Below are 25,369 nucleotides of genomic sequence, written 5' to 3' on the forward strand. Positions count from 1 at the left end.
ACATCCAGTGAATCAATTGCAAACAAAACAACAACTTTCAAACGGAGATGTCTTGCTGCCCACCCCCTCGCTGGCAACACATGCATAACTTCAGATGCCGACACACTCTTTCACATACGCCATTAGGGTTCTCTTACAGCAGGGTCTTTTGTTTGTCACCATCTGTGCCTGGAGGACCAAATCAAGCGAGGCAGAAGAGGAAGGCAGCGAGAGGAAAAAGGAGTCTTTCTGCTGGTGGAGGACCGCTCCTCTCGTCTCATCCTGCTGCAGACGGACCCTGCAGCTGAACCAGTGGCCACATGCCCAGAGAGCAATAGCAACAGGCCAGTGCAGCGGGGGCATGAGGTGGGTGAGGTGTGTACGTGTGTGTGTGTGTGTGTGTGTGTGTGTGTGTGTTTGATGCATGATTCAGAGGCCTCGTGGACTATGTGTGCTACAGAGAGACTACAAAAATAAAAGGGATTTTCATGAGCGTGCCGCTGGTTCTGCTGTGTGCATGATATATTATTTCCAAGCTGTATCCCGTGTGTGCAGTATGTGTCATCATGTTTGTGTGTGAGTGTGTGTGTGAGTGTGTGTGTGTGTGTGTTTCATCACTGCATACTTGAGCTACACTGTAAGGCTTCTGTATTTATGTGCAAAGTAGAAAGAACAATGTATGTGTTGATTTAAGAGCTGCCACTAATGACCATTGTCCTGATTAATTGTCGTGTGTGTGTGTGTGTGTGTGTGTGTGTGTGTGTGTGTGTGTGTGTGTGTTTACATTCAGTGGGGCTTTATCGTGTATACAGAAGGATTGAGTTTGTTTGAGTGTGAGTATTTTTGTGTTAACATTTATCAGCAGGCAGAACAGATTGTGAAATGTGAAACTCCTCACCCTATTGTTCGTTGCATCTCCCAAAATGCTACTAAATATTTTGTAGTAGTTCGTAGTTGTCATGAATTGCCCATAAGGGCTCATGTTTTCCAGACCAGTAAAGAATATCATGTATTTAAGTAACACAAGCAGCTGAATAATAAAATAATTAACAAGCATGTTCTACAAATGTTTGAGCAATCTAAAGTTGAAAATTGACTGATTGCAGCTTTTATGTAAGGGTTTCATGCTTTTCTCTGTTTTATATGTTTGTATATGGAATATTTGTGGTTTTGGACGATTGGTCAGAAAAAGGTGCATTTCAAAGAGATCACTGTGGTTTGGAAATAATTGGAATTTTGATAGTATATTCAACTCATTCAGTCCGATAAGATATAACACTTTAACACGCTAAATCGAGTAATTAATGGATATTGACAGCAACAATCAACGCAGCCCCTGCTGGCCTACTTCTACATCACAACCATTCATTGTTCACACGAGTGTCTGTTTGCTCCTACCTGTGTGCAGGTATCCGCCTCTCTCCGGCCACCAGAACGACGTCGCACAGCTGTCGAGACCTCAGGTAACCCTCCATCTTGGAGAAGGTGACATCGGCGTGGGACAGAGCGGTGAACATAGAGTCCTCTGGACACGCACAGGGCTCCATGGACACGCACGAGGACAGGGTGGCGCTGCTGTTAGATGTCCTGAGCCCACGCGGCGGCCGATAAAAGACACACAAACACAAACAGACACAAAGAGAAGGGGACAGGAGCGTGAGTGCACGTATCAATACTGATTCTCTTTCTTCAGACAAAGAGGCAGATGTGTAGAGAGAGAGAGAGAGAGAGAAAACCCAGCTGCTCTGAGTCTCTCCTTCACTTTCAACAGGGTAACTGTACGTCGCCAGGAGCAGACAAAAGCCCTTTAATGCTCCAATTACTAGGAGTAAATGACCAGATAAATTTAGCCCACTTAAAAGAGAGGCTGCCAATTAAATAACTGTAGGAGCCGAGCCCATAGGATACGCTGTAATTTACTCTGCTCCCTAATGGCAACCAGTTTCCTTCCATCTATACCAACAGTGAGAAATGAAGCAGAGTCTGAGGCCAGGAAGGCTTCAACATTCGTTATTCACTGGTGGAGGAGTCGAAGCCTCAGGCTGATATGTCTTATTCCTCCAGTTTGGCTGATGAGCTGTGTGCGTGTGTGTCTGTGTGTGTGTGTCGGAGTGTGTGTATGTGCATGCTTGTTCATCAAAAGACACGCACCAAAGTAAAGCTTCCCTGTGAATCATCAGCCATCATGGCTCCCAAACCAGCTCTTAATTTATGAGAGTCGGAGCTGTACTTCCATTTTTAATTTAACAGCAGCGGCGGCAGGACCGGCCCTACAGCACAAAGAGATTAGAAATGAACTGATACTCCAAGGACGAATCGTTTCACTTCTACAGCTAAAGAGAAATCACACTCTTATGGGGAGTGTGTGTTCATGTGCGTGTGTGTTAAACTGTCTTTAATAGAGATTTTCCCCTGCATACCCTCGCTGGAATAAACAAAGTGAAAGTAGACAGAAAATCTGCTAAGGCACTGAAAATGTGGACTGTGAATATAACACGATTTAAAAAACAAAGACTTAATGATCCTAAACACGATCAAGTCATAAATAATGATCTTGTGTTTCTGTAGCATGTCCTCTTTTCTGTCTTTGTGATACAGAGAAGGTCGCCTGGTTTAGGTCCTCTAGGGAGCCACAAGTAGGGCTGCGCAATTAATCACAACTCCATGGTTAACAGGATGTAAGCATTCACAAGAAAGGTGTCAACAAGCAACGCTATCTCGCTGAGCGTGCATATAGTTAACCCACTGGATAGAGGCCTGGGTAAAATGACTACTCCTCTACACCTTTTGGCTGCAGGCAGATGAAGCTGAAGCTAGCTATGTCCGCTACACCTCAGATTAAATGGTGCCAATTAAAAACAATACTTTTAGGATTTATTTTGGATGCAGGAGAATCGTGACACAAACTTACATTTGTATTGTGTAAACCATGAAGAACGTCTGATGTACACACAAATGTGAGTTAAAGCTAACATGCAGTCTTTAATATTTGTTTATTTATCTCACTTACTTAATGCACATTCAATTTTTTTCTCACATCCTGCACGCCTATTAAGCAGCAAATGGAAGTCTCTACTCGGGCCCGACCGATATGACATTTTTAGGCCCGATACCGATATTAGAGAGAGAGAAAAAAACGATACCGATATATTGGCCGATATCTTTCTCAGACCTTACATCGATCTGTAGAGATAAATATAGATACAGATATTAACATTTATTGCATTGATCACTCAAATGCAGTTGTCAAACATGTGGAAAAGATAAGATTCCTCAACAGGAAAGTAACTGCGCATGTTTGTGCATCACCGCTTGATACTCTGGAGAGTGATGATGTTTGTTGTAATCCATATAGCGCCCTCTGCTGGTGAAAGAGAACTGCTAAGTTAATTTAATGAAACTCAAATGAAATATAAATCTAGTAATATCGGCACATATCTGCGATAAAAAAAATCAGCCGATACCGATAGTGACTGGATATGCTAATATCAGCCGATATTATCTGTCACATTCTTTTAACCATGTTTACTTGGATACCAAATCGTTTAATTCTGTCTCCATATTGGATTCCTCAAAAGGTCACATTTGTGTTTAGATGTGTTCAAGAGATCTTGTGTGATATTTTCCCTATCTGGTTTAAATAGTGTTCTGCTGATGTTCCCGCCATCTCACATGGAACTTAAGTACCGTGGAAATCTCTATCAATCTGATGCTGACTCAAATACCTCGACCAGGTATCAGTGACAAAAGGAGCCAGTCCTGTGTCAATCTACTTGATTAAACTCCATGTTTATGTTCATGTTCCCTGTACCAGTCATGCATTTGTAGCATGCCTCCTGGCGCCCATATTACTCAAAGGAAGGAGGTGCAGGGAGCTCAAAGTTCAGTTATTATGAGTCGCCCAGTGCGGGGTCTGAAAAGGAGACAATGCTGATGGAAACCTGAGGTTGTGATTTTCTGCCCTGGAAGTTACTGTTTTCTTTTAACATAACAATTCTTACCACCTTTGTTTTTAGATAAAAGAAAATAGCACTTAACAAACCTCCTGTGCTTTACCTAACCGGCACCAAACTGCAGACAAAGTGGGCCACTAGCGATCCAATTTGTCTGTTCAAAAGGTAACAAAATATCAGTTTACAGCCTCTTCCTGCTCTCTCAAGATGCAGAACACATCTGCTATCACAGATGTAAAACACTCAGGAGACACATTTGTGTTTTGTTTTGTTAAGGAAATGTGTAGGAAAACGCTGGGCCAAGCAGTGTGCACACAATACTCATGCACACAGTTTTGTTTTATGTATGCCGCCTGATGGTGATGTGTCATCTTCCCTCTGCCTCCGTCCTCTCCTCCTCTCGATACATCTCCCGTCCTCACTTTTATATATCCCACTAATCTCATCCATCACTCACTTCATCCCACCGTATCCCATCATCCATCTTCGCCTCGGTCCTCTCTCTTCCCCGTCCCATTTCTCACCCTCCAGGAAAGGCTTTTTGGCAAAGCCTTCCCTGTGCTCCTGTAAGTGAGTGAGTGTGTGCGCATGTGTGAGTGTGTATGTAGACGAATGGTGGGGCTAAATACTGCCAGAGGAGATGGCTTTGAAGTAGGGGAACGCTGCCTTCCAGTCCCCTTAATTGAGCCTGGCAGGCACTCAACATGGACACAGAGAGAAACAGAGAGAGAGAGAGAGAGGGAGAGGAGAAACACAGAGGGTGAATCAACACCATGCAGCCAGATTTTTTAAACCCCTGCAACCAGGCAAGGACACTCACACAGCTGTAACTCAGTGTCTCTCTCTATGCCTGTCTCTTTCACACATATTTGCAACCTCCCCCTTGTAATAAACTATCACAGGCTGGTTAGCCCGTATGATGCAAATTAAACTTAGTGCTTAAAGCCGATACATGGCGAGTCACAGAGTGTGTGGTGAGCGCCTGCCTGGTCAGGTTAAACCATCCAATGACACACATGCAAACACTTTTGTTTCTCAACACAAAGATAGAGAGAGAGAGAGAGAGAGAGAGAGAGAGAGAGAGAGAGTGTAAGGGCAAATGAATGGACAAGGGGACAAGGGTGGGCAAAGATGAACACGGGACAGAGGGAGAGAGAGTGAGTAAGGGTTGCACACCAGGATTAAAGAGCTATGGGGGGGCGGGAGCGAGGGGGGGGGCGTGTTACGGGTGAGAAAGTAAAAAAAAATAAAAAAAGGAGAGGAGGAGATCAGTGGATTCGAGGCAAGCCATCACCCACTCTGGGATTCTGAGTGCGTCCCTTTCCGCGATCCCATTTGGGATTCTGCCACTCGTGTTCTTGGGAGTGTTTTACCGTAAGCAGGAGCTCTCAGAAGGAGGCGTACAGCAAAGACACACATACAAATCAGATAACATGTAATGTCAAATTTGCACATGTATGCTGCAGAAACTGATCTCTGTGTTGGTATGGCAACCATAACATATGACACGGTTTTGCACATATACAGGCTATACTGTGTGCACTCAAAGCCCTGTGCAGGTTCACATCTTTCTTTGTTCATGCTAATGATGAGGCTGATATGTGTCTACATGAGCATCACTATTAAAGCAATGTTCCTAACCCATCATCATAGGAGACATGACATCGAGCCTTGCATAACATAACAAAGGGTATTTTTAAAAGCATGTTTCTCTCCTTCTCTCTCTCTCTCTCTCATGCATGAACGTACACAGTTGAGACGAAAACAAATGACGTGAGGAAACTGATGTATCTGCATTTGCTTCCACTGGAAGCTGTTTAAAAGTACGAGTGTGTGTGTGAGCGTGTGTGTGTGTGTGAGCAGGCATGACCTATGAATCATTTATGCATCTGATGTGTGTCTTGGGAACACAGAGTATAATAGGAGGCTTTCAGATGCATTATCAGAGTAAACACAGAGGTGCAAACACACTCTGTAATTCTCCCTTCACTTCATCACGTTTACTGCTGCATCATAATAAAAGCATAAATCTGGGAGTCTGTGCAGATGCACTCGGTGGAGGAGTTACGATGCCCTAATTGGTTTGTTACGCTGTCTCCATGGCAACTATTAATTAAATGCCATTTCACATCACTACAGCTGGACAGCCCCAGAGCCACACAGTGAAATATGCACATGCACACAAACGTACAGACAGAGCAGTGAGGATTGTGAGTAAAAAAAAAAAAAAAGCTGGAAGAATGAGTCGCTGAAGACAAAAAAAGGATATAAATGTCAAGTGCAGTATGTTGCTACATGCTGGATGGAGCTCAGCCCTGGAGTCGTATTGTTAATTTGACTCTGAAAATCCCATAGTCACAAGAGTGTGTCTGTTTGTGTGTGTAATGTAACAGAGTGTGGTTGATGAAGCCTCATTAAAAAGAGGTTGAGAGGAGAAATCAGTGGACCACATGCTGTCCCAAAGGTGCTCAACCATCATTGTCTCTCTCTTTCTGTCATATAGGCTAATGCATGTCCCTCCTCCATACTGCATATCTGACTGTCCACTTGTTATAGATAGCTACTTACTCCCCTTTTTGTGTCTATAAATTCAGTCGTAGTTCACACTTCCCACATGCACTTGGTTTCCTGAAGTCTGATAATGATTAAATGATGGCAGTTCCCATGAACATGAAGGTTAAAAGTGACACAGCAGAATAATGCACAATTTCCTGTTCAGCCTGTTAAAGTAAATAACGAATGCATTAATTGTCCTAACTTTTCAGGAGTTTCTTTTTGCATGAATTGGTCAAAGAAAGTTTTGGATTCAAAGTCCCGGCCGGAACCGACAAGAATTCCTCCCTACCTGCAGGAGCTGGAGTCGGTTTCCGGGTGGTTGTTAGTTTCCTCGGTGCCCGACGCTGACGGTGCCGCCGCCGCCGCCGCCGCCTCCTCCTCCTCCCCGACCTGAGCTGAGGGCTCGGGCAAAAGCTGAGCCTCACCGGGGAGCTCCATGCTCGTCACCGGCCGGGAGCGACGATGGGGAGGCGGGGAAACCCAGGACAACGCCGCCGTGGAGCTCCTACACTCTGGCTGGCTGAAGGAGCGGGGACAGGAGCTGCCCGTCGCTCCCGCTGCCGCGCCTCCCGGACCGCCCCGACTCCCTGCCGGATCAGCAAACTTTCTGCTGCTGCCGTTACACAGGTTAGACCCCGCGCTGCCGCTGGCCACCAGACCGCCGTGACTCCCCACGCTCGGGGTTACGTTGGTTGAATTAGAATTGCTGCTGCTGCTGCCGCTGACTGAAGGTCCGTCCCCCGCGCTGCCGCCCGCTCTCCTCCCGGCGAAGTAGTCTCCCAGCGGCGGGGAGTGAGGCGGAGGAACCGCGGGGTGACCAAACCACCTCCATCGGATACGGAGGATCTGCTTCACGTCGAACTCCTTCCGCGAGGAAGAAGAGCCCGAGCCGCTGCTCGACATCCCACGGCTCGAGACGAGGAAATGGCGCGGGAGAGCCCGTGCCGCTCTGCCGTTACAGCGCGTCTCTCCTGGCAACCGCACGCCCGTTAACCGCGACTGAAGGGAGTGAGCGGAATGAGAGGAGTATATAAACACAAGAGGGGCAGAGAGAGAGAGAGAGCGAGAGAGAGAGAGAGAGAGAGAGAGAGAGGTCTTCTCTGAGTTTTATGCTCTGTGCCAAAATCTTTCCTTGCACAAAACCAAACCACAAACATTTGCCACGAGGACAAACTAATGTCACAGTTCTGCCAATAATGCAGAGCAGACCACAAGCATTTTGTAGAGGGATGATCATTATGTTATTATCATCATCATCATCACTCAACAGGCAAGACATCCAATCAATATTACTTGAATGGAAGCTACTATCTGTTGGCACCTATAGGCTATAACCATATGGGCCTAGGGCTAGACATGTCTCTTTATGTGTGGGTCTATTGCCGACTCTTGACAGGCAATTTTCTAGAAAGATTGTAACAGGCGATGTACTTTCAACCAATTTAAGTCTGTCTTCAAATTGCTTGTTATGTAGGCTTCCCCAGCAGTCAAAATCCAAAAGGAATGACGCTCACCAAGCAGAAGCAACACATTTTTTTCAAATCAGTTATTAATTGAAAATAAGCCAATTAATAGGCATTTTTGTTGCAACATAGTTAAAATGCTCAAACTATGGGGCGCTGGTGCAACAGTGGTTAGTGCGTGCGCCCCATGTATGGAGGCTATAGTCGTCCAAGCGGGCGGCCCGGGCTCAAATCCAGCCTGTGGCATGTCATTCCCCACTCTCTCTCCCTGATTTCCAACTCTATCCACTGTCCTATCCCTCAATTAAAGGCACAAAAAGCCCCAAAAAATAATCTTAAAAAAAATAAATGCTCAAACTATAGCGCCACATTTATTTTCTTCCAACTTCACAATTTCATGATTTTTTTTTGTTTCAGATGTATTTCATGTGTAATTTCCTCCATGGTCCAGCTTTACCACAGTGAACATGTGTGGTCTTCTTAGTCTTCTTAAAGAAAGTCTTAAAAGGTTTTGAGTCGTTAGAAGGACAAAAGAAAACAGTGATGATTTCTTCATGATTTGGCAATATCAATGTTTTCTGAGCTCATGGCAACCGATTTTTTTCCCACACAATCTCAAGTGGAAATCCCCTTTTTAAAAAAAAAAAAAAAAAAGAGAGACATAATGGGTGGGAAAAGCAGCAGTGTGATACAATTATCGAACTTGTTGCGGGTGAAAATAGATATTTAAAACAAATTTTAAATACAGCGCATTTGCCATGTTTTCCAGGCAATTTGACTCAGTCGGCACATCACTAACTTAATGACTCCTCATGTAGGCGCTTACCACACGAATTAGAACAGAGTGAGCGTAAGTTAATTGGCCAATAAAGAAGTTGACAGCTGGAATGAAAGAGAAAGAACACAGCGGGTAATGAAAGCAGAAAGCAGTGCGAACAAAGTTAAGGATAAGAGGTCCAAAAATACCAAATTGCAGTGAAAGAATGCATTAATCCTGCACTTTGCTTTTTTTTTTTTTACAGAAATTGCAGTTCATCATTAAGTATCTTGTAATCTGAATATTATTGCAGAAGCGCTGTGTTGTGATGTTGCTAATGGGGCCACGTATTGTATCGAATGAGTTACCCTGCGACTCTCACCCCTCGTACTTAACATGTGTCCGTGTGAATGTAAATAGTGTTTGAGTGAACATGGAGCTTTGTGAAGCTGCAGCGACTCTGTAATCAAAGACTCATGAATGTAATGAGGCAGCGGACACATCCTCTTCTTCTTCTTCTTCATATCCGGTCTGGCTGTCTGGACTCACTCCTCTCAGCACCTGTCTCACAGTCAGTCTCCGTCTTGTTGTTCCCTTACACTCACGTTGTTTGAGAAACTGCAATAAGCTGACATGCCCATGTGCTGTCTTATCGCATAAATGAAACAGTGAATAGCCAGAATGAATACAGTCAGGGACCTGAGTGTCCTTGAAAATGAAATTTCACTTGTCCCTTCTTCCACACACACGAACGCACACACACCTCCTATTCCACTTTACTCGTTTCTCCACAAACCAACGCTCTCCTCCACCCATTTCTCAGTCTTTCTCCTCCCTCTCTTCCCTCCATCTGCAATGCAGCAGCTATTCATAGACGGTAACGAGCAGTGGGAGCAGGTCCTGTGGGAGCCATCCCGTCCAGGCGCCCGGGGGCACCCAGCAGACCAGCAGCAGAACCAGCCAGCCAGAACCCCTATCACCCTCAGTTGTCACCCTGGGACGACCACAGGATGTGCCACACCATGTTCCGGATGGAGTCCCACCAGCAGAAGTAGAGGGATGCTTCAGGAGCCCCACTACAGCAAAAATCAATAAGTCAAAGAGCCGAGGTCAGTTTGTGAATTACACAGACGGAAGATGTGTTGCTCATAAATTTGACTACGGCAGCCGGGCCCGGAGACTCATATTTTCCATAAATGAATGACCGAACGGAGCAGATGAACACGGCCAATTTCACTTTTACCACTTCTGTTTGCCAGATTCAGAGAAACACAGGGCTTTTATTTCCTCAGTTCCAGGATGCACTGACATCTAAGCGGAGGACCACCCCGCTGCTCTATCGGATCAATACTACAAAGGAAACACAGACGCACACACAGGCACATAAACACACACACACACACACACACACACAAGCGGAGTCTGGAGGAGTAAAAACAAGGAGCAGTGTCATTAAAGCAAAGGAATAAAACACAGAATCTGAGCAAAGGAGCAATATTTCACTGTCAACCAGCTGTTTAGGGTGATTAGGGCATTTGGGTAAAATGCCAACTTGTTGAATGGAACAAGACTTCAAAGCTAATGTGCTGCTAATATTTAAGTAGCTGTATAAGTAATGAACGTGCCTTCATATTGTTGAATTCTTTATATGGAGTGACAGGTGTGCCAGCATGGGGCTAGCTTCACCAAGGTAGTTTGGACTGGAAATGTTTCAGGAAGTCAAGAGGCACGTAAATTAGTATGTTGCTTGAAAAAAACGTAAATCTTCTTTCATCCAAACTTCATCTTGATTTCTCTATTTTGTGCTTCTTTTGCATCTTTGATTGATTTGATTCAATTCCAAGCATGAACTCTGCATCAGGAGGTAAGCGTTTTCACTTCCCTCATACCGGCATCCATCATACTAGTAATGATACCTATGCTTGTTATCAGCCTTCGATAAGGCCTGGGTTTACACTGATCGTACCGTAACCCATTGGTCCCCCAAAAAACAACTGGTTTCCTGGAGCAGGTAAAGAACAGTGCGGCTGGTAGAGAGATTCATGTTAGTCAAATCTAGCAAAATGGTAGCATCAGTGATTTTCCATCAACATTATCATTATTTTGGTAACACTATCAGAGGGGTACTTCAGCCCATACTCATGTCTAGGTTGAATTGGTAAGGAAAAAAACAATACCACTGGACCAATTCTACTTCCCCTGTTGTCACTTCACCAGAGAGGACTTTCAATATGTGCAGACCAAGCAAGAAACCTACAATGTTGAAAATTAAAGTCTATGCTGAATTGCAAACTTTGCAGTTCCACTTGAGGCTGGCTGCAGAAGCCAAGGAATCCGTAATAGGTCCCATGTAGGAATGTTTGTTTTTACAGCAGAAATAAAGCCTGGTTATGAATTTGGTTTTGGTCTGAATATCTCATTTCACAGGGGGTGAATATTTTTCTGTACACATTAGTTTTGTGATGACATTTAGATAAAGAGTTTTACATAATTTGCATAATTAGGGGAGCGGCAGGTGGGCATGTTGGAGCTGTTTGCCAGGAGGATTAATGCCCTCCTCGCCTCTTTCCCAGCAGTTAGATGGAGCCAAAGTTGGGCTGAGATAGTCCCAGCCCCAATGGATTTCACATTTTACCTGTGCTTTTTTTTTTTTGGAGTTTAAAAGGCCCCTTGTTTAACGGTGAACCGGACAACTGCATTATGCGTTTGCCTTTTTAATTCCCAACCCGAGGGTGCGTTCGACTACAAGGAGCCAAATGTTCTCGCTCACCTCATGGGCCTCGCACACCGCTTCAAATAAAAGAAAAACACAACTCAGGACCCTGAGAGTAAAAAACCAATGCATTTCTGCAACACTCAAGCTGGAAATGCCATGGTGTTACTGGGGGAGTCTGAAAACAGGGCTCTAAGGAGGAATGTAGCCGAGGAATGACGGGCCGTGCAGCTCTGGTCTCCTTCAGTTGGATCTAATCATTGGTCACTTGATGGGAGCCTCCTTGAGCCGCCTGCTGTTATTGGTCTCCCGGCTGTGGTAGTTCGAGGCCATCATTCAAAAGTCTCTAGCACAGCTTTTACGGCTGTATGCCTCAGTCTGGACACACACACTATCACATAAACACACACACACACACACACACTTAAGAAAATGTCCCAGTGAAATCCCATTCACACACACTTCACACCAGCTAATCGACCTGTTTATGTGCATTCACACTCGCAAGCATGCATGCACACGGCGGGGACACGTACACACAGAGAGCATGCAATCCCGTTTATGCATACTTTGTCCTCCAGTGGCTTTGAACTACACACACACACACACACACACACACACACACACACACACACACACACACACACACACATTTATGCACACAACCACAAATACAGAGCCGAATAAAAACAGGTAGCAGTCATCTGGGGAGAGCTGTCGTAAAAGATTTTACAGGGCAAGAAAAGTGAAACATTATCTGTCTGGCCCGTTTGTGACGATCCCTCATGACTGATTTTCATCCTCCGATGGCCCTTTTTTTTTTTCAATCTCTCTATTTATTTCTTTGCTCTCCATTCCTCATACTTTTCTTCTTCTCCTCCCCTTCTTCCTCCTCCACAATAGTCTCCCCAATCTCCTTCCCAACCTCAATTTCCTGCTCCCCATCCCTGCTATTTAACTGTGACACACAAGGGAACGTGTGTGTGTGTGTGTGTGTGTGTGTGTGTGTGTGTGTGTGTGTGTGTGTGTGTGTGTGTGTGTAATGATGGGACTATGGCTGTGATTCCCTGAGGCGCAGACCGGCAGGGACCACGCTGCCAGAGCTATTGTTCTATATATGTTCAGAGGCGCACACACATCAAGTGCCCGCATATGCCCACACACACATACAGATGCACACAGAAGAATATGAACTCTATAGCAACTGTACATTCTGTAAGCATACACAAAGAAACACAGGGGCACGCTTTCATTCAAGTCACGGCACCAACATTATAAACAAGCACACACACACACACACACACACACACGCATACACACTGACTGCCTGTTTCCGTTGTGTAATCAGAGTGTTGTTCGGTGCTCTCGCTGCAGGCCGGTCCGTCCTTGAGACTCAGAGCCGGCTCAGACTGGCCAAGCAAATAATTACCTCTCCACATCGACACGCCATTGCTTCTCCCAACATACGAGCGAAAGAGGAGTGTGTTGGTGTGTGATTGTGTGTGAATGTGATTGCGGTTACATTGATCTGGAGGCACAATATACAATGTTATTGAACAGAAAATTAATTTTCACACCGAGGCAAAAAAGGCTTTCAGGGGCGGAAGGAGAGCAAAGGTCTCTTCGTATGTGAGTTTGTGTTATAGGTTTCCTGTTTGTCTATCTCTATGAGGACCAAACAGAGAGGGGACAGACATGGGGTCTCATTAATAAACATGATGCTATGTGTGCAGAACAGTGCCTGATACTGACGTACACCACTTCCCTTGCAAAGTTGGTGATGTGTGGAAACAAACCTGTCAGGGAAACGTGCATACTGGTAATAAAACTCTGACCCATGGTGATATTTTGTAGGTTTGCATCTGTGTTTCTAATCAGAATAAAATGCAAAACCACCTTCAGCAGGTAATTTCCCTCATCCTCCATCACACCAGTCAGGAGCAGAGCTACATGGATCAATCAGGGACGGTATTCTCTTAGGTGTGCGTTTGTGTGTGTGTGTGTGTGTGTGTGTTTGCATGTGCTTATTGATTTCTCAGCATCTGGGGAGTTTGTATTTTGGCGACAGACAAACTATGTCGTCCCAGTTTCCCCAGAAGTAACGCACACACATGGATGGAAGATGAAAGAAACGCAACATCAGTCCATCAGCAGATTTTAGAGTCCCCACTTTTCTGTTCCCTCTCTGCCCTCACTCTTCTGATTGCATCTTATCTGTGTGTTATCAGACATGAAAACATGCTGAAAAGCTCATGAGGTGGGATTCAATGCAAGGGGAACAGGGCATCATCCTGCTGATCAGCAGAGCAGCTTTTCCATATCTCTAATAGCTCCCTCTGTGTTTTTGCTTTTCATCCCTTCCCCTAATTACTTCCTTAATAATTTCTTCCTCCTCTCCTCTCCTCTCCCGTCCATTATCTTTGTTCTCTCACTTCTTCGGCTATCCTCCCTTAAGTGAAAGATGGATCTGTATGAGAAAGACCCATAGTAATTGGGGCGCGGCTGGTGGACTTGGGTGCAGATACAGTAGATTGTAATGAGTGGGAGGAAAAGCAGAAAACTAAGAAGGAGAAGAAGAAAGAAATTCTGCGTTATCGGAAAGTTAAAAATACATTGGCTAAGGATGAAAAACACCCAAACTGCCCACAATTAAATCTATGCCTTGCACTGACAGAGGGAGGCACACACACACACACACACACACACATTCAAACACATCCTTTACTATCTGATCTTATATTGAAGCAGGAGCTTTCCATCTCGCCTCCTGCTGCACTAAGCAAGACTTTGACACACTTTTACTGCCATGTTTTATTCAACACAAATGTAGAGAGACAAAGATGTTATTGAGAGTGCGTGTGTGTGTGTGTGTGTGTGTGTGTGTGTGTGTGTGTGTGTGTGTGTGTGTGTGTGTTGTTTAAAAAAATGTGTGGATTGTGGAAGCATTTTGCTCGGCGCGGCTTTAAGGCAAAGAATACAACAAGTAACAAACACTCATATGTAACAAAGGCTTTGGATGACGGAGTGTGACCCAAACTGTCCAATTACTTTGATCCATGCCTGTTGATGTGGGGTCGAGGAAATAGTTTGCCTTACAGCACGTCACCTGGGAACACACAAACACACTCGCACACACAAACATAATGGCTAAAGCCTGGCCTGAGAACTGGCTCTAGTTTCTCTAATGGCCTTCGAGGATGGAGGGAGGAGAAAACTAGCAGAGGGAGGACGGAGAATGCAAACTGCCACATTTAACCACATTTGTCGAGCTGTGCATCTGTTTAGCAACCCCAGAGCATGAGGGGGAGGATGATGATGGTGATGGTGATGATTGGGAGCAGCTGAAAAGCAATGGTCTTTGGCTCTCATCCAGTCTATAATCAAACTTGCTGTTGCAACAGCTCCTGCACAAACACCCCCCCCCCACACACACACACAAATACATCTATTTGGAGCAGCCGTTGACCTGCCATTGATCAGCCGGGGCCCGGCGTTTGGCCCTGGTGTGTGTACCTGTTAAACTCTGACATAAAATTCTGCTGCTGCAGGACAAATACAAGTTTATGAGCAGAGGTTGTGGGATTATATGACCCCTGACAAATCATACGGTACCCTCCAGCAAATAGAACAATTGCAACCTGGGTCCTTCCAACAATCCATGTGCAGCAAGACAACCAGCTCAAAACCTAATTGATCAAGTTATATGAGATATTGGACTGCAGTTTTATGAAACACAACGAAAGAATATAAATTACATCCTTACAGCCGATCATAACTGCGGCGGAAAAGTTCCTCACTGGTACTAGAAGGAGTCGCCCCTTCACAGGGAAATGTCATTACATTTATCAACAAGAGCTGATCAGAAATGTAGTGGCAAAACCTCCGGTGCTGCAAAATGTTGTCACCTCAACTAAGAGGACTCATGATGTGTGCACACCGAGCAAGAAAACTACAATGCTGGGGGGGGAAAAAAGCCAACGCAGAAGTGCAAAGAAACTGCAGTTCCTCGAGTGTCCACATGAGGCTGTCTGCAAAACTGAAGAAGCTCCATTAACACCAATGTTAAAATGCCCATTTTGATAGCAGAAAGAAACAAATACAGAGGTTTATAGTTGAAAAAAGTGGTTTTAGGGTTTAGTTACTCTTTAACAGTCCTTTAAATAGCTCATTTCATTATTAGTACACTCTGCACAGGGGCTGAATGTTTAAACTGATCCGTTTTAAGTACGTTTGGGCTAATACTTATGCATCATTAAGGGCCTGTAGCTAATCTGACCAACAGGTGAGCGTGTTGTAGCCGTTTGTCAGAAGCCATCCTCAACGCCATTTCTTTACCTAAATGAAAGTTAGGTGAAGGTAGCATTCCTGATATGAGAGCCACCATCGTTTGGCTTCAAAAGTCCGCTTCAGTAACCAATAAATTCTGCTGACAAGGAACAACATTTGCAGTGCTTTCAATTAATGCTTTTGCCGACATGATAAACCTCTTTGGATGTTCTGTTACTTTATTTTTTGCTTGTTTTATAATGCGCTTCTTCACCAGCTAATTGCTTACTGTGGTTGGAAGTCTTTGAGCAGTGGTTCATCACAGCTTTTGCAGATAAAAGGCAGTGAGTTTGAATCCCTACAAAGGACCCCTTTCACATTACACATCCATTATTTGATCCATTGTTAGGGTAAAAACTAAAGTATGAGCTGCTTTAAAAGTCTTAAAGATAAAGAAGCAGTGCAGAGTTCGCTCAGTGTGGTGCTGGTTAATAGATTCAAAAAACAGCTACAGATAAAAAAAAGTACACTATTAACTAACCCACTTATTTTCTGTAGTTGTTTCCCCACAGCTAGAATCCCAGCTTTACATAAATTACTAGTCTGTGAGCAAAATGACACAAACAATCACTAATCCTCCGTGTGTGTGTGTGTGTGTGTGTGTGTGTGTGTGTGTGTGTGTGTGTGTGTGTGTGTGTGTGTGTGCACATGCACGTGCAGGGTTTTGTTTGCCTCTGTAAAAATCGCTGAGGCATGAAGTTTCCTGCTGCACATCAGGATATAATACACAACCTGAATTATTGATGGAAATGAAAACTACTCTAATTTTCCTTGAAACTCTCTTTACAGTCTCTCCACCGCTCTCTTCCTCTCTCACTCATTCAGCATTTAGCCTAATGACCGCAACACCAAAATTCTCTCTTTGGTTAAGTATGCAAGAATAGCGTCAACACACATACCACCATAAAATCACGTCTTGCAGGCATAAATGCGGTGTGTGTGTGTCTGCATGAAGCACTCAGGTGTCCTTGCAGGGCAGGTGGCAGGTGGAGGATATAGCAATGCTTGCTGTACAATTCATCAGCACTCTCCCTCTGTCACTCCCCTCCCTCCCTCCCTCCTCTCTCTCTAATGCTCCTAATCTTTTTTCTCCATCGACATTCCTTCTCCAGATTTCGTCCATCTCTACATCCTCATTTGTCTCGTTGTTATTCTCCCTTTCTGTCTCCTTCCGCCCATGCTGCACTGCCTCCTCATCCTGTTCACTCTCTTCCTAAATGGGTTGAGTGTTGAGGGAGGAGAGGAAGTAGAAAACACGAGGGAGAGAGAGAGAGAGAGAGAAAATAGAGAGAGATGGAAAGAGAGCAAGGGAAAGAGAGAGAGAGCATTTACGGCCAAATACAGAGCAGGCCTTAATAATTTACTCTGACCCGCAGCCACAAGCCAATCACAGCCCATCACTCCCATAGAAATGAGAGTGACTCACGAAAAAGTGAGAGAGGGATGGGGGAATAAAAAAGAGGGAGAGAGAGACAGAGAGAGAACGAGGCTGCATGCTATGTTGGTACAGACGGTCCCTTGGTACTGTTATGAATTATTTGAGGAGATACAGTGTTCTAAAAGCCTTGAAACATTCACTGTCAAACATCAAGCACAGATAGACCGAGGCATCCATTTAAAAAGTCAATTAATTTTTGAACAGTTAATTTTAATGACGCTCAGTAGGGCTCTGTTACTAAACCAGTGTTTGAGTTGTAAGATCTTTATTTATCAACGACATGTTTGTTAGAATAAAAAGGAATCTTTAATAATATAACGGACAACTTGATTTGAAGGTCAGAGACTGTGCTGGAATATTTTGTTCAGGACGTTTTTTTAAAACAGAGATGGCAGTTAGGGGCAGAGGAAGAAGACAAAAAGTATGTTACACCTTATTGTATAAATGTGTTGCAAAAGAGCCTTTACATGGAGCAGACAAGAGACAAAATTAGCATTCATGTTTCCCACACTGACACTCCTTGAAGCTCTATTGTGCTCTCCATAACTCCCCGTGTGGATGCGGGGATGGATGTTGGTATTGGTCCATGGTTTCTGTAAGTAGTACGAGGTGTATCTTCCAGTAGGTAGTTCAGCGCGCATCAGAATGTAGAGAGCAATCTAAAGGCCATTTCAGGGACAGGCATTGGAAATTGGCATTAGCTATAAATGCTGTGGTGCATTGAAATGGAAAATTGGTTTTCAGTTCTCCATGTAAACTGCATTTGTCCATCCATGCCAAATAAACCAGAGGAAAAACAAAACAAACAAAAAAACAAACAGAGAGAGGGCTAACTATGATTTCAAGTCAGGACGGTCCATACAAGACCCCGTTCAACTATTTGTCAACAGTCTAAAATACAGTAACTTGTTCATCTAAGTGTTACAAGGAGGCTGGAAGTGATGCAGCAGCATTTCTTCCGAATCATTTTTCAGTGCTTGGTGAAATCCTGTCTTCACAAAGACGTCATTTCAATGCCTTTTATTCTTCAAACAAAAGTAAGCAAACGTGGAGCTTTATTGACTGTTTGACGTTAACAAGGAGGTTCATAGGCGTTCAGAGGCATTTTAAAGAGAGTGGTTTTAAACAGCCTCAGAGGAAGAAGAGAACAGACTGCTCATCTGCAGGTACTTATAGGCTGTGCAGCTCTGCTCAGCTTGATGTTTTCCTTCAAGCCCCCCATTAGAATTTCAACGTGAAGTCCTGGTGAGCCGATTTGTGTTTGAACGCAGCAGAAAATATTCAGGAAAATTAACCACAACGGGGAGAGGCTGAGGACGTTTTTTTGTTGTTGCCCTTGCCTATATTAGACAAGATAGCTGAGGTGTGACAGGATTGTGGGGAAGAGAGGGTGGGGTAAAACATGCACCAAATGGTCGAGTTTAACCATTGGCCGACGATTCGAGGACCACGCCTTTGCACATGGACAGACTGAGCGAAACCAGGGCCCTGAGTGCTTATTTATTTCTATGGATTTGAACACAGAAAGCGCCTTTAACAGAATACAGTCTTTTAACCCTGTTTTTTTTTTTTTATATGAAGCCATTTTCAGATATGCACTCCTGAAAATTTCAAGAAATGTCAGGCCCCTGAACTCTTCCTGTGTTGGTTGTCAAAAAATGTCCCTCAGAGCCGGAGACTATCCTTGTCAGATGTTAGTGGGGGTTCAGGAGGCAAGACGTAATGATGTAAAAAAATAAACGAGGCAGAATCCATTATGCTATAATGAGATTTTTTGCTGTTAATAATGTGACCTGTAGTTCAACAAATTGACAAGATCAACATAAGAACGTACGGGCAAACAGAACACATAATCGAGTAGTTTCCTTAGGTGCAAAGAGATCGCCTCGGTCTGCATACAGTCAAATAGTTGAAGCACATAAACACCCCCACACCTTGTCTGCATTCGCTCTCACGTCACCTCACCCGGCTTCTCTCTGAGAATTTACTAAGGTGCTTGCTGGAAGAAAAAAAGAAACCTGGCAAAGTCAGAGTAAATTCAGCAGTTTGCATTCACACATGAAAAAAAAACTTCAGGAAGCTTTCAGCAGATTTGTGTGACTGTGACAACACCATTAAGGAAACTCTCAGCTCAAGGTTGTGTTGTGTGCTTGTATTACCACAGACACACAGAACACACTTGTTAATTTCCTTTTTATTTACAGTCATTCAATAGAGGCTCCCACGGTAATTAGCCAGAATGGATCCTCAGCCAGAACCTTAACCTAACCTTCATTTACCCCCAAAGGAGAAAGAACCAATTTTTTGCTGAAGTCACTCACTGTTGAACCTAATGAGACACGTCATCCTCAATCAGCCTGTTAAGCAGCATAACTTGTGCAGCTGGTAACACAGACCCCACAAACATGTGCGTTCACATACCCAGTGTTTTCTCTGGTCTACTCTGGGTCAGCCGGATATTGCCTGAGAAGCATTTTTCAGTCTCTGGATGAGGCAGCACCTTATACAGCGAGCTCTCAGATTGGTCCATCAGAGGAAGGTCACCTTACCCCCCCCCCCCCCCCCCCCTCTGGTCATTGATCCATAAACCAATGAGACAACAGGCCCACAGAGAAGAGAACAGGGATGGGACTGATGGTGAAATCGAGTGGAAGAGGTGAAATAGGGGGATTAAAAGGTAATCGATTAATATTAGAATAGCGGTTAACGACGCAGGACAATTATAGCTGCTTCTGTAACTGAACGTCAGCCCAATCTGCGACCAATCAAGCCCCCAAAGTCGCAGTCTTAAAGTAATTAGTCAGCCGGTTGACACTTCATCAATACTGGATCAATTCCTCACTTAGTGTTTGAAAGTGATGCCTACATATATACGAGTCTGGCCATCAAAACAGAGAGAAAGAGAAGACAAAGCTGGATGAGAAAAGGAGTAGGAAGAATGAGACGAAACGAGTAAATACTTCATCATCCTTTGACCTCTTACTGCTGTCACCTGCCGTGGCTTAGACTTCAATTAAATAACCATACATCTCTAAAAACAAAAACCATTAAAAAGACAAATCCTGAGCTGATTCTGCATGAAGGAAACGACTGACTGGAACAGAAGTAGACGACAGACGTACTGGGAGCAGGGACAAATTGAATCGCAGGATAACTTCTGGAATGAGTGACGATCAAACAGTGTATTGACGTAGAGCAGCAAAACAAAAATCTGACAAGGAAAGCTGTGCAAGTCTCCTAAAGCTTGACAAATAGACTTGAATTGCACATCAGTCACCAACAGATTGCAGCCAACTGTACAGAGATCTACGACAGAGGAAGGAACGAGACAGCGTTCCTCTTTGTTTGTTGGTGCACAGGCTGCGGGTCCCTGAAGCTTTAGCCTGTTTGTGCCTGCAACAAAAAGCAACACGTGTTTTGATGTTTAAAGTCTCCTTTAGAGAAATTCTGAACAAGGTGCAATCACTGATGATTCAACTATCACAAGGTTGAGTGTAAGTCATTCCACTTTTGACTGCATCGATTGGATTCATCAGAGTATGCAGAGAAGAGAAGACTGACAAACACTCGGTAAGCTTGTTTTAAAGTCAGGCGACATATTCATGGACTCTTCTGTGCCTGTATTCAACACATATTGAATGGAGACTTTTTGAGATTCACCAGATTTTTCCTCCAACATCTCTCTATTGTCTTTTTTTTTTTGCTACAAGATTACAATAAAACAAAAAATACAGGTCCCATCCCTCGTAGACGTAGGCAAGGTAAAGAGAAGGTAAAGAGCCATGTGAACCGATGGCGCATGTTCAGGTGTAGATTCCACACAGAAGTCTAAATAAGCTTAAAGTTTAACAGGAATATAGTAGAATGAGACGTGTAGAATAAGGTCCACCTAACTCCTGAGCGCCAGTGTCTTTTTGAAATTGTTTTCAATGATTATAGGAGCTTCTTTTTTTGGAGCCTCCACCCTTTTTGTGGGACTGTTAGGAGCGCTTAAAGTTGAAAAACTTTTCAGAAAGGTGTTCACACCGTCACTGTTTTCCAAACGTCTGAGATTCTCTCTAATTTTGACGCCTACGGGTCGTGCCTCGTACCCACATCCTCTTTGCTCCGTGTCTGATCAGGTAATACGTAGTACACAGAGGCCAGTTTTAACAGACCGTTGTCATAGAAACAGGATGGACGTGCAATGTTTTATTCTTGCTTCATGCAAGCCCTCCCAAGCGCACAGCCATCACTTTTCTGCCACGAAAAAAAACTCCAGGTGGACACAAGGCCGAAGTAGAGAATGTTGATGGGGTGAAAAATTAGAGAATGAGGGGTTAGTGCGCACGCCTGAATTACAGAGGCTGTAGAAACCAAAGCAGGAGGCCCGGGTTCAAATCCGACCGGTTGCTCCTTTTCTGCATGTCATTACCCACTCTCTCTCTTTCTCTCTCTCTCTCTGATGTCTCACTCAATCCCCTGTCCTATCTCAAAATAAAAGCATAAAAAAGCCTGTTAAAAAATAAATAAATAATAAGAGGATGAGGGGCTGGAGGCCTTGACGATCGGTGGGATAATTACCGGACGGGGGGCTTTTAAAAGAGGCCGACACTGCAGACCATGAACTCATAACTTGGCCTCAGTTCTTCATTTTTAAGCACAGGGGAGCTTTTAACATGCATCTGGTTCAGTGAGGGAGTAGGAGAATGAGTGAAATCGATGGGATGACAGAAAAGAATGAAAGATGTGTGTGTGTGTGTGTGTGTGTGTGTGTCAGAGTCTGGAGACTGGTGATAAAATGTTAATCAAGACTTTAATGGCTTGAATGTTCTTAATGATGAACTGATTTATATTTATGCAAGTCAAAAACGATTACAGTTAACATTACAGAAATAACCCATGTCCTCTGATTAGCAGGAAATTTATTGATGGTAAAGAAAAGAACAACAGAACTTGAGTGTGGGCTAGCGCACGCAAGGGGGAGAGAACGGGCAGGGAGACGGGGGGGGGGGGGGGGGGGGGGGGGGGTTTGATTGGTGGAAGTTTTGACAGGCTTACAGCTGCTACAGATGACGGATTTTCCTCATCATTTTTCAGAGCTCATGAGTTATTCATTTCTGTCAGGACCTAAAAACCATTTCCACCAAAATCTTAAAAAGTTTTTCTGGAGAAAAAGTAAATACAAAGATGCTTATTTAGTGACTTTGATTTTCATCATGATTGTTGAACAAAAAGACTTGTGTTTAGGTTGTACATTAAATTACATGCATATGTAGTAATAATTTCTGTTATTGTAATTTCATATATCATTGGAGCTAATTTCAATAATCCAGATTCTTACACTGAGACCGCAAAGTGTCTGTGTGCTCCACTTCCGTTCCTGCTGCCCACTCAGAAGCTGATCGCGCCCCTTTCTAGAAAACGCTGGTTTTTCCATTGCACATGCCACGATCCGTGTTAGGGGTCAAAACAGGCGCCAACTGAACATCAAATCAACACGAGAAGAAGGCAAAGTCACCTGTTGTTATGTTGTTCCCTTCGTTCACACGGAATCGTGTAGTTCTCCTGAATCCAGCTGCTCGTAGCTGTGCTCCTTCAGAAGCGGATAAACCACCGAACAGACGGAACGCGGCGCAAACTAATGTCGGGTCTCAGCTTTGGATCACATTTTCCCGGAGCTGCTACTGATTGTTTGACAAAATCTCAACTTAAAAGATTCACTCAAAAACCTGCTTTAGCTTCAAAACCCCTTGAAGTGCAGACCCCTGAGGCTCTGACACGCACAGCACAAACAGACACTCTGGTATCAAGGCAGCACCTTTAACACCTCAGGCAGCTCTGTCTGACTGGCCTTCAGTCTGTCTTCTAGAAAGAGAATCGAAAGAAACATCACTGTGTGGTTTGGCAACCGACTCCCTTTGGACAGATGGGCTCTGCAGAGAGACTCCCCTCCCTGTTGGAGTTTCAAACAAAGAGGTGTAGAGACAGAGTCTGCAGGATCATGAACCATCTTCATATACCCAAAAACAGACAAGCTGTCCCTTTACCGTCAGACAGCCAAAGCACAAAGAAGAATATACCATTATATTTCCCCTCAGGACATTAGGCTTGCCCCGCTCTCGTCATTTACTTCTAATGTTGTATTTATTTTATTAATGTAGTTAAGGCTTGGTCCATTAACATTTGAAGTCTATGATTTACACATCAAGCGGACACGCCGTATCAACATCATTAGTACTAGTTTAAAGTTCTGACAGCTGAATTTAGTTTCTACTTGTTGACACGTTGTCTGTTTCATGAAAACAGCTGCCTGATGCGTCTGAAAACAGACGCTATGAGAACTGTCTGTGAGAGTAAACCAAAACAATCAAATTAAAAACAAGCTGAAAGACACTAACGCTGGCAGTAAACTTTCTTTCAAACAGATGCTCGGGATAGCTTCCTTCAGTCTTTTGCGTCCGTTTGCCTTGTGTGTCGTGCACGCCTACAAAACTTAACACATCGTCGTAGCAAGATGCCGTATGCACAAGAACAATGAGGGCACATGCAGCCAGAATGTTTCTTGATATTGTGGACATTGCAGGAAAGGAAGTAGATATTACACTAAGGAGAAGGAAATGTGCAAACCCAGACTAATGTGTCTGGGTTGTAGAATGGCTTATAGTGAAAACGGGGACTCACTAGGTGGACATTGTAATTAATGGAAGTGTATAACTGACATAATCCAGCAGCTGGCAGTAATGCAACTCTGATGGAGGCCAACCGCACAAGTCATCACCAAAGAAGAAGAAGAAGAAGAAGAAGAAGAGTAGGGGTAGTGCAGAGGCAGAGGCAGCAGCAGATATTAAAATAGCAGGAAGTTTTGGGGACAAGCTGATAGACCAAGTCCACAGTCATCCTCCTGTGTAGCCTACGATGTGTCGCTGCCACTGCAGGAATAAAAGATACAAATGAGTTTTAGAAGACAACTTGGAAACCTGCAAAAATGAAAACAATGGAAACAAATCAGGGACAATTACCGTGCATGAAGGGAAATGCTGGAAAAACAGAATTGGGATGGTGCAGAGAGACGCTGTGATCTGTCAACCGAGCACCAGTCCCCTGAGCTGATCTGAAGTTACTATAGATGCTAATCGCTCTGATCTCAAAATGAACACAATAGTAACATCCTCAAGTGTCTGCTGTATACATCAGGTAGTTGTATATGGCCCTTCTGGTGTGCCCTCTTATGGTATCCTTCAATAACACTTGTGGTGCATTTTTTTTATTTTTTTTGATATCCTTTATTAATCCCTGAGGGAAATTTGAGTTTACACTCTGTTATTTATAGGGACATGCTTCTCACACATACAGGCCCGAATCACACGCATGCACAAAACAGGACCTGTGGACATGCATTGGTGGAGAGATGTCAGAGTGGGGCTGCTACAAGCTGCGAAGCAGAGAGCGCACCAGAGCAGTTGGGGGTTCAGTGCCTTGCTCAGGGGCGCCTCGACTGTGCCCGGGAGGTGCCCTGTCACCTCTCCAGCTACCAGACCATCTTCCACATTTGGTCCGCACCGGGACTTGAACCTGCAACCCTTCCGGTTCCCAAACTAAGTCCCTATACGGACTGAGCTACTGCCGCCCCAATTACGCCCCATGCATTACTAAATATGTGAACAAATGCCCTCATGACGCAGCTGGTTGTGCACAAGAACACGAGGTTAAAAAAGCAATGGGCTAAATCTCCTCGCCTACAAAGCTTTGTGTTCAGAAGGGAGCTGCTAAGAGTGTGATACAGTAGTTGACACGAGTTTGTCTTTACATATTTTTAAATAAAAAACGTCTGTTTCATAATTAAACATTTATAGTCGTGCAAACACTTTGTTTCCTGCAACTATGAAGCCCACAGATAACAGAGATAACTTAAGAACACAGGGGCCGCTTCGTATTTATGAAAATGGAAATATTTAATGCTATCTCTCTTCAGGGGAAACAAAACCATTAAGAATGGATCATTTCAACGACATTATCTGGTCTTCCCAACTTCTACGGCTGTGTGATGCGTCTATTTATCAAGCATTTTATTGAGCTTTTATGCTAATGTTTTGTTGTTGTGTTTTTATCGGTTTTATGATGCATTTTTATGGCGCATGTTTACTGCAACCCTGCCTGCAAGCCTGCTTTCTATTTCCAGACAATAAAAGTTTGTGTTGTAAC

At 44.1% G+C, this 25,369-nt stretch overlaps 1 protein-coding gene across 5 annotated transcripts in view; it reads right to left on the minus strand.

The window, feature by feature from the left end:
* The window catches only part of klhl5 (kelch-like family member 5), a 65,529-nt gene that overhangs the window by 27,741 nt on the left and 12,419 nt on the right, over window positions 1-25,369 (minus strand). For 2 of the 5 annotated variants that reach the window (XR_009676939.1, XM_061065183.1), the window contains exons 2-3: window positions 6,778-7,487; window positions 1,378-1,566 (exon numbers count right to left, since the gene is read on the minus strand). Coding sequence is in view for 4 of the 5 variants with exons in the window: in XM_061065183.1 (XP_060921166.1) it covers window positions 1,378-1,566; window positions 6,778-7,391 (803 nt within the window). In the remaining variant the exon portion in view is untranslated. The remainder of the gene's footprint in view (window positions 1-1,377; window positions 1,567-6,777; window positions 7,488-25,369) is intronic. The other 3 variants (XM_061065184.1, XM_061065186.1, XM_061065185.1) reach the window with 3 other exon arrangements.

This window comes from Labrus mixtus, chromosome 2, assembly GCF_963584025.1.
Source record: "Labrus mixtus chromosome 2, fLabMix1.1, whole genome shotgun sequence".
Classification (NCBI taxonomy): domain Eukaryota; kingdom Metazoa; phylum Chordata; class Actinopteri; order Labriformes; family Labridae; genus Labrus; species Labrus mixtus.